Genomic DNA, 10223 nt, shown 5'->3' with positions numbered 1-10223 from the left:
GAACAACCCCACTTGTATGACAATGATGCTCATTTACAACCATCATGTGATATCTAGATAAAGGTGCACATGTACATACATGATGAGCTTCTTTCAATTTCTATCTACCATATTCACTCGTAAGGGTTTGGTCAACCCAGGCCTATAGTAAAAGACACTTGCCCAAGGTGCCACATAGTAGGACTGAACCCAAGACCACATAGTTGAGAAGCAAATTTCTCAATCACACTTACAAATCATATATATATATAATTTGCCCATTTAAGGTAAAAACTGAAAAGCTTTAAAAGCCCAAAACAATTTAAATACCTAATAAAATATATTACATTCATCTTTGAGTTAACAGTAACCTTTAAAAAAACCTCAGAAACACAAATTTTGCTCACTAAACTTTTACCCTAATGATTCAGAGGTCAACATTGTATTCTGTAGAAGGGTAAAAATGGAATTCTTAGTTATTAACCATGAAATAAATTTTGACAAAAGAACACTTTTGTCAATTATGACTTCATATTCATTTCAATGTAAGAGATGAATGTAAATTTCTAAAGAGGGAATTTTAAGCCCTACCTTATTCCCCTAATTACATTCCAAGTTTTGGAAGAGGGGGAGACATAAATAGCAAACTTCAATTACTAGAACATTGTTGTGAACAACAGCCCTTAATCTCTGCTGATGCATAGCTGATAATCAAACAAAGTATTTTGTAAACTAAGCATTTGACCATTTGACACCATCTGTTAACAATAAACATTCAAATAGATGTATTGAAATACAATAAGAGCATTAAGAACAGTTGAATGGGGTCAAATCCAAGCAACTAGAAATAGGGTACCAGAAGTGTAGAAACTAAAATATACAACAGGCTTTTTTAATTACTGGGGCTGGCACTAGTTAATATTGCTTAGTGAGGTGAATCAATTTCTTTCACAAAAAATGTACAATATTATTTATAGATGATGTGAATTTTTCAAGATTTAACAATATATTAAAAAATATTTGTAAAAAAATGTGTGTAGATGAATGCATTGAATTCAAGGCCTGTAAAATACAACAGAGTTCTGTGAAATAATATTCTAATTAAAAGCAGATTACTTCCATTTAACATATCATCACTAACTGACTATTTCAAAATAAATCACTATCTAAATTATTGCTTGTCAAATATCCATGTCTTGCATATTACAACATATACATATGTAACATAAAATACTAACTTGTTTATTTAATTCAAATAGGATTAGCATTATAAATAAATACAGATTTTCTTGTAACAGCATGTAGTCTATATTTTAATTGAATAGTAGTACCTCAATGGAGGAACATTTCTGAGTCAAAAAAGAAAAGAACATAAAAAACATTTTTGAGCATCTAAATTGCAGAATGGTGTTCTGACACCTTTCAGCATGTCTGTCGCTTACTTGTCAGGTCTTTCTAAAACATCTTTACACAAGCATTTCCATCGGTGATTAAGAGCATCCAGCTTTTCTCTCAACAGATGAGAATCAGGAGCGGCTGACTGACGAATTATTTCATTGCCTGCTGCATTCATGCTATTTACAGTTCCTTGATGAGATCGGATTCCATTCTCTAATTCCTACAAATAAAATTAACACAGATGTAAGTTCACATTTGAGACAATGAAAGAATCAAAGACAAAAGTTATGTTACAAAATAAGATTAAAATTTAGGAGCAGCAATGCAAATATATATATTAAGTAGCTTTTTCAAAGAGATCATTTTTTTCTCAAATGTCAACTTTAGATACAATAGAATACTAATTGTAACTGCCAAAATTGTAAGTGTTAGTTTTCGATTATATAATACACATTGTATGTTTTTATTTGAAGTATGAGTGCAAAAGCAAATAACTAACTATATATAAGAGCATCAACAAGGAAACTGGTTTGAGTGTCAACAGTTTTTGTTCATGTTGTTAAGTCATTTGTATCTCTGCTTAATTTAAAACCATTTTACAAGAGTTATTTTAGTATTCCTTAGGGTTAAACTGTCTGACTTTCCTTGAAAATATAACAAGTTACACAATGCCAAAATATCTATACATACAATAAGAAAAGAATAAAATAAGTGAATAAATAAATAAAGATTAAATCTTGAAATAAAGGAACTTGAAAAGCAATTTGAACATGTGTTCAGAAAGATGTTTTGATAAACAAACAATTTTGAAGAAAAACTGAATTTTAAGGATATTTGATTTCAAGAAAGCAATATCATTGGTGCTAATTTACTAATTCTTTTCTGTGATTCATTTAGTCTAATTCAAATACAACCATATGAATGAGAGAGAGAGAGAGAGAGAGAGAGGGGAGGGAGGAGTAAATTGAAAAACTTCAGTAGTTTTAGATGGGCCACATTAATAAAATTAGATGCTTTTAAATTAATTAGGTACAAAAAGTTTGTGTTTATGTTAAGAAAATTAAATTTCTTGATCTACATTAAGGAAGACTATTTCAAATTTATATTTCTCAACATCAAGCTTGAGCAATTATTCACCGTTAAAAGAATGAAAATATGTAAATTCTTCATATATTTCAAGTTTTGATAAGGTTCCTCTCAAAATAACATCAGACTTTACATTTAAGAAGAGAACTTAAATTAATCTAATAAACACAATGTTTAAGGTTGGTTATAATTATGTTCATAATAAAAAAGGAGAACGTGAAGATAAACAACAAATTTACCTTGTATAGCTGTTTGTCTGATGGGGCAAGTTCTTTGGCTATAGTAAGTTTCTTCTCAGCTTCATTAAGCCATGACATAATATCCTTCAAGTCACAGTGGAACTGGCGCCATTGCTCGACAGCTTTGCTCCATCGTCTGCAAACACAATGTTTATTATGTTATCAGAAAATATAAAAAGAATATTTGAGACACAAAGCAATTAAGCTAAATGTTAAAGAACAAAAGCAAAAATTGTAAAATTGATTTTTTTTTTCCAAATAATTTGAAAGTAAATGAAGCTGATCTTGGCCATTAATTTGATAGGATAAGGTCATGAGTTCTATATATTTAAGAGATTAGATTATAAAATAAACAAACTATTATTAAAATTGCAAAGTAATTTGATGAAACATTCCAAACTAGCACTAAATTCATTTGCATGTTTCTCAGTTTGTCAGAGCAGCATGTAACTACAAATGCATATATAATTGAGAGAGGAGAGAGAGAAAGATAGATAGATAGAGAGAGAGAGAGAGAGAGAGAGAGAGAGAGAGAGAGAAAGAGAGAGAGAAAGAGATTTTTTTCTTGAGTTAGTTCTGATATATGAGTATTTGCCAGTGGGTGGGGAATGCGTACACTATTTCTGTGCATATGTGTAGAGTAGTTCAGTAAAGTGAGAACTGATATAGAGGAAATTGACACCTCTAATGGTTGCAACCATACCAATGCATGTAGGATATTAACTATTCTGGCACTTTCAAATAAACGAGACAAATGAGTGATCCTAGTGATGTTAAAAGTAATGGATATAAAAGACCTACAAGTGGTAGAGAGCACACCGTTTATGGCAGAAATTGACCATTGATGGTACTGCATCAAGATCTGGCTGCTGAAGCAATCACCCACTCTCTCTCTCTTGTGGATACTGACAGTGAAGTGAAAGGCTTTGGCTGTAGACATGAAGTGATCACTGTCTGAGACCTACCCTAGTTCTGCTACAAATTTTGTTTCGAAGTGACTTAATCCTTGTATCAAAATTTCATGTTAATTTATGTTCCAAATACCACCAGTACAATTTTTCATTATTTCAAAATTAATTGAAACAGAGACAGTTCTACTCAACAGAAATAAGGATTAATGCACTGCTTTTAAGCCAATGTATATTCCACAAGGACAGTGATCAGCAAATAGTAAACTATAAACTTTCATTCTATCTTTCCTAGACTGATTTGACTTTCTATAAGTTAAAGTATGTCTGTTCTGAAACCGGATGTTCACACCACCAGCGAGATAATGGAATTCAGTTCCAAGTATTGCTGAGATAATTATCCGAAAAGTATATATACATGAATGAATCTCTACTGGCTTCATACCACTGGAATAAAAAAAAATCAGATAGATATCTTCCTTGCAAGACAGCATGTAACATTAACCCAGCACTGGTTTTTTCAAGTAGAAGGATTGGATGATCTCAGTTATTTTATCTTGCATACCTAGATCAGCAAATATCATGTATAGATTCTGCTGAGGTTTTCCTGAACAGGTACACACCAAGGATCATACCTACACTACCATGCCTGAATTAATGTTACAAATATATATATATATATATATATACAGCTTAGCTTCAATGGTAGTAGTTAAATATCATCACTATCTGTAGATGCTTTTGCAAACATTTTGTGTTTTTGTCATGAAGAATTAGGTTGTGATTTTTGGCTAGAATATATAACCAGGCTTGTGACTTCCATAAAACAAAATCCTAGAGTATAGTTCAATTTTTATTTTAGATATTAGGGCAAATATAACCAAGGAGCTTTTTAAGTTAGTCTTACTTCATTTTATAAAAAATACAGGTATTATTAGATCTTTAGTATAAATTCTATGAAATTTTTTACTCTTGTTGCAAAAATTTAATGAATTCGAAAAATGCAAACATATTAAGTAATAGTAATACAAAAACTGAGACTAAGAATAATTGTAGGAACTTTCATAAATTTTCAGTTAATGGTAACAGTTTTTCCAGTTCCTTAGCATATACTGCATTAATTGTGATTGAATGATGTCTTGCATTGAATCAACATAAAATAATTTTAAATGAGATTCTATTTGCATTAGTAATTATTGGTTAACCCAAATGAGAAGTCTACTATTGGACTTTCAAATAGTGATAGTGACTTTGATAGTCTATCATTCATTACTTGTCACACTTGCTTACAAGCATGACAATAGAAGAAAGAAGCCAAGGTGTCATTGCTTCACAAAAAATATTTTAATACAACAGTAAAATGAGCTGGCAGAATTGCTACTGTGCTGGGCAAAATGCTTAATGGTTATTCTTCTGACTTAATGTTCTGAGTTCAAATGTGACTGGGGTTGATTTTGGGTTTTATCCTTTCGGGGGTCAATAAAATAAGTACCATTTGAGCAATGGGGTTGATGTAATCAACTTACACCTTCCTTTGTACCATAATTTGAAACAACTTGGACTAATGAATCATCATCCAGAGTGCCTCTTTATGAAAATCAAAAAGGTTGATGTATAATTTTCATAGGGCTGGTTCACTTCAGAGCAGGAAGTTTTGATAACTTCTAAGTTTATCATTTATTTCCTTGTTCAGCTTTTTGTTTTCAACTTAACTATGTTCCCTGTGACACCCACCTCCAGGTTGTTTTTGCTCATCTTATAAGGGGCTGCAAATGAAAATTCTATTCAGAGTGTTTTCTAGAATTAACTTTTCCTTTTTTTCTTTTTTTTTTTGTTTGAACTATATGACATACTGGCACTTTCTTTGTCTTACTTTCTGTGTTTGAGACAGTAGTATTTGAGCATGAATTAGTCAAATATTTGCTTCAGATTTTGGTTCAGGGCTAACAATTTCAAGGTAGAGGTTAAGTGATCAACAGGTACCTATTTTATTGACCCTAAAAGGATGAAAGGCAAAGTCAACATCGACAGAATTTGAACTCACAATATAAAGATGGACAAAATGCTGCTAAGCGTTTTGACTGGTATGCTAATGGTTCTGTTAAATGTCTTACGAAACGTTCACATAGAATTGCATTGTTATTTTCATTTATTTTATATACATACATATGTACGTGTACAAAGAAACATCTCATTTTTATATACACAAGCAATCAAATGTTATCTATTTCAATTAATCTTCATGCATACAGCCAACCAAAAGCTTCTATTTTGTTTTGTTTCAATTTCCTGAATATTTCTTTTTTTTTTTGAGGTTTCCATTTTTTATTGCAAATTAGATATGTGCTAAGTCAGAGATATGAAATTTGAGCTAATTCTTTTACTTGTTTCAGTCATTTGACTATGGCCATGCTGGAGCACTGCCTTTAGTCAAGCAAATCAACCCCAGGACTTATTCTTTGTAAGCCTAGTACTTATTCTATCGGTCTCTTTTCCCAAACCGCAAAGTTACGGGGATGTAAACATACCACTATCAGTTGTCAAGCGATGTTGGGGAGACAAACACAGACACACAAACATATACACACACATACATATATACGACAGGCTTCCTTCAGTTTCCGTCTACCAAATTCACTCACAAGGTTTTGGTTGGCCCGAGGTTATAGTAGAAGACACTTGCCCAAAGTGCCACACAGTGGGACTGAACCTGGAACCATGTGGTTGGTAAACAAGCTACTTACCACATAGCCAGTCCTATTAATAAATATATTTTGATAGTCTACATGGCAGTATTAGGTACACACTTTTTAACCTTATGTCCATAAAGTTCTTGCATTCAAATATTTACAAACATCCATTCATACAAATACATGCACATGTACATGTAGGTGTATTTTTAATAAAGAACTCAAAAGAATTTTTGGTCCTTCGTCATTCCTTATGCTATACCCATACCTTCCATGTTCATCAAAGAAATCATCATGTTGTTATGTAGCATGCTCATTAAAACTGAATCTGTGATAGTGATCTTCATCATTTGATGTCAAGACACAGAAATAGGCAAGCTCAAAAAAAAAACCCTGTTCTGTTCATCTGTCAGCACTTGTGGTAACTGGCTGTAGCTTCGTCTGTGAACACCTTAAGATTAATTATTCTACCACATACCCTGATTACCTCAGTTAATCCATCTATCTATTTCTCTACTAGCAATATACCAACTTCACCACTCCACTCCTATTACCCAAACCAGAAAACTTTTATATTTGTTCCTTGCCCTTCAGGTCTGTGGTTGAGGTCTCTCATCATCTTGCTGCTTGAATATAAAGCACAACTTGATTTTATTGCAGTATTTCTACAATCTCTTGTCACCTACCTTTCACCAATCTGTCATTAATGATGTCAACCTCTCTTGTCACCTACCTTTCACCAATCTGTCGTTAATGATGTCAACCTTAAGGGCTTGGGCTTGAGAGAAAGAAGGGGAATTTTTGTAGTGTGCAGGTAGATTTAAATCTGTTTTCAGTGCCTGCAAGGATGAAAGTTTTTGTGGTTGCTTCTTTTACATAGCCAGATGCTTCAACTGATTGACTTGATATTCATACCCTCACTGGAATTACTATTTTCAGTGGCAGAAAGTTTTACACTTGATTAGTTGCAGATATATTAGCCAGTAAATAAAAATATATATGTACATCTAAGAGGTAAAAAAAATACATATGCATACTTATGTAGATCTGCATGCATATACAAATGCGTGCACACACACACAAACACACACTTACTAGCAAAACAGCCATAAATGTAATTAGATGTTGGTGGTATAATATACATATGCAAGGGATTATGGGTTCTACATGTGTGTATATATGGAAATATGAGCTCTATGTATAATGGGGGGGGGGGTTCCCCTGCACATACAGCTTTCAGAGTGAGGCTGATATCATAGTTCTAATTGTGAAGAGAGCACATCAAAACAGTCTTTATGTAATTTGGTTGGGGGAGGAGGGGGTGAGTTGTCATATAGCAAGAATGAAAACATGATTCTTTGCAAGACAATAAAACTTAATGCAGAGCCTGGCTAAACATTTTGTATATTATATATAAAATATTTTGTATATTATTTGTATATTCAAAACATTATCTAACGTGTTTTTCTGTCTATTCTTAAACTAGGTAAATAAGTATCTTCATAGAAATATCATTAAAAAATTGTTTTATGTTAATACATTATTTGAATAATAAGTTGATGGTGATGAAAGTAAATAATAAAGTAAATCAAAATGAATTGTGGCTCCACATCTTACATGCCTTATGTATGATAATGGTTCTGATGCAGTTATGGAATTACCAAACAAAAGAGAGAAGTCATGGGCTCACTCTTAGACAAATCAAAAGATACACCTCACTCATATGTTCTACCTTTGACATGGTTTCTATGGCTAGATGTCCTTTCTAACACCAGCTATTTTACAGAGTGTAATGGATATATTTTATTATGGCACTAGAGAGGTTATCATGTCCTCGACAAAGCAAAACAGAAGAGCCTTTTGACCTTACGTTCTCTCCACTCATTCACCAACCTCCTAACAGACAGAAAGGATAATGGAAGATATTACTAGCTGGCTGAAGTGAGAAACAGAAGATAGCAGGAGAGAAGCACTGATGGCAACTATATGTTTGCTGGTAAGAGAGAGCACAAGTGATGGATAATTGTAGAAGTGGTCAATAGTATGAGAGTGTAATGGATATGAGTAATGAGTGACCTAGTGGAGAGGGTGTTATGACCAGCAATATAGAAAGGTAATGCAACACTAATAGAAAATACATGTCTGTTGGTAAAAGAGAGCGAGAGTGATGAACAGTGAAGATGGTGATGGTAGGAGAGAGTGATGAATGAAAATAAAAGAGTGAACTGAGGAGGAGAGAGCGATGAGTAATAGCAGTAGAAGAGGGTAGATGGAAGAGTGTATGGGGTACTAACAAGTATGATGTAATCTCTCATTATTCAGACATCATAATGAAAGAAAGAGCAGGAGGTTACAAATGGAAACATATTGAGTATGGATAGATTTGTTTTGTTTCCCTACATAAGGGCATGGTATAGCGATTACAATGGGGTAATAGTTGGTGTTGAATAAACAAGGAGGGAGCAGATAGAGAGTTAGTAAGTAGAAAACGGGTGAAAAACTTTGAAAACTCAGTTGTAAAAATGTTATATATATCCCAACTTCCATCGTCACCCAAATTTCATCAATAAGTTCCATGTTTGCATGTGTGGTCAAATCTTCTCCAGTCCCACATGTTGGCAATCATCTCTCTACTCTGTAATCTCCTTGACGAAGTTCCATATCATAAGATTGGTCTTCGATATTTCACAGGAAATTTTCCTTGTCTCTCACACTTCTAAAGGTTCCATCAATTTGGAGCACTAAGAAATTCTTTATACAACTGCCATCCTCCATATGCACACATCAGTGAAGTCTTCTCTCTTTCACACTATATTTGATTCCTCTTATAGTCAGTTTTCTCTCAGTTCATTTGTACTTTGCTGTTTATGACCATTAACATTACACATACAATGGATCATACTTGCTTCATTTTACTGTACTCTTAGCCAATCTTTTGCATTCAAGTTCTGTGCCTTGCAACCAGGCATCATTGAATTTCATACACATGCACTAAACAGTACAACCATCTATGATGAAGGAAACTTAAAGAGGTAATAACCCCTTGAACATTATGCAACCCATTCTTATATTCTTATTCTGGATACTGTGCTCTCAAAACATCCACCTCCACTGTTAATTAGGTCACCTAGATAACAAAAGCTATCAACTATTTTTAGGGAGCCTTCTTATAAATATTTAGGAAAATCTATTTCATAGTACTCTTAATGTTTACTTATACCTGCGTGTTTGCTGTATTTTCCTTCATAAATCCCATTACATGTTTTGTATTCCTTAGTTTACAATAGGTGCATCATATGTAATTCCAACCAACTCCTCTTCTGCATATCAAACATTGGCTATTTCTGTCATGGTACCATGACTGTCTTCTATCCAACTTTTAAAATTTTTACAAAGTTTACTTTGAGGTTCTCAATTCCAGCAATTTCTCTTTATGAAAACAAAATCAATTCACATAGACAGCTGTCTTGAATTCTTCAGTATAACTTGGAGAACTATAATAAACAGATGGTGGCTGAACAACTGAGTTATACTGGACAACAACTTTCAGATAAATTCATTGCTAAATACTTTCTTGTCCTACCTGATTGACTATGCATAAGACTAGTGCACGATTTACCCTGCCAGATATTTCCAGCATGTCAACTATTATATCCAACAGTCCAGTTGCTTCCCCCATTTCATAATCCTTAATTATTTTACTTATTATAATCTGTCAATTTGGAAGGCTGGTGCCTCTGTTGAGTATTTTAGGACTAGGTGCTCTCTCTCTTCCACAAATTGTCCTCATTCAACAATCTCTTAAAATAACATTTCCTTGCCTCCTACTTTTTAGCATTGTTAAAAGCAGGTATCATTTTCAATACCCTTCTCGCTAACAATGTCTCAATTTTCTCTGGTACATTGTCTTGCAATTTGGGTAA

At 33.2% G+C, this 10223-nt stretch overlaps 1 protein-coding gene across 8 annotated transcripts in view; it reads right to left on the bottom strand.

The window, feature by feature from the left end:
* Window positions 1-10223, bottom strand: part of LOC115232614 (dystrophin) — a 744226-nt gene that overhangs the window by 236169 nt on the left and 497834 nt on the right. For all 8 annotated transcript variants that reach the window (XM_029802603.2, XM_036512501.1, XM_029802605.2 and 5 more), the window contains 2 exons: window positions 2703-2838; window positions 1422-1597 (listed from right to left, as the gene is read on the bottom strand). In XM_029802603.2, the coding sequence (XP_029658463.1) occupies window positions 1422-1597; window positions 2703-2838 (312 nt within the window). The remainder of the gene's footprint in view (window positions 1-1421; window positions 1598-2702; window positions 2839-10223) is intronic.

This window comes from Octopus sinensis, linkage group LG2 (genome assembly GCF_006345805.1).
Source record: "Octopus sinensis linkage group LG2, ASM634580v1, whole genome shotgun sequence".
Classification (NCBI taxonomy): domain Eukaryota; kingdom Metazoa; phylum Mollusca; class Cephalopoda; order Octopoda; family Octopodidae; genus Octopus; species Octopus sinensis.
Note: the sequence above shows the minus strand (reverse complement) of the source record. Positions and strands in the feature narration are given on the sequence as shown.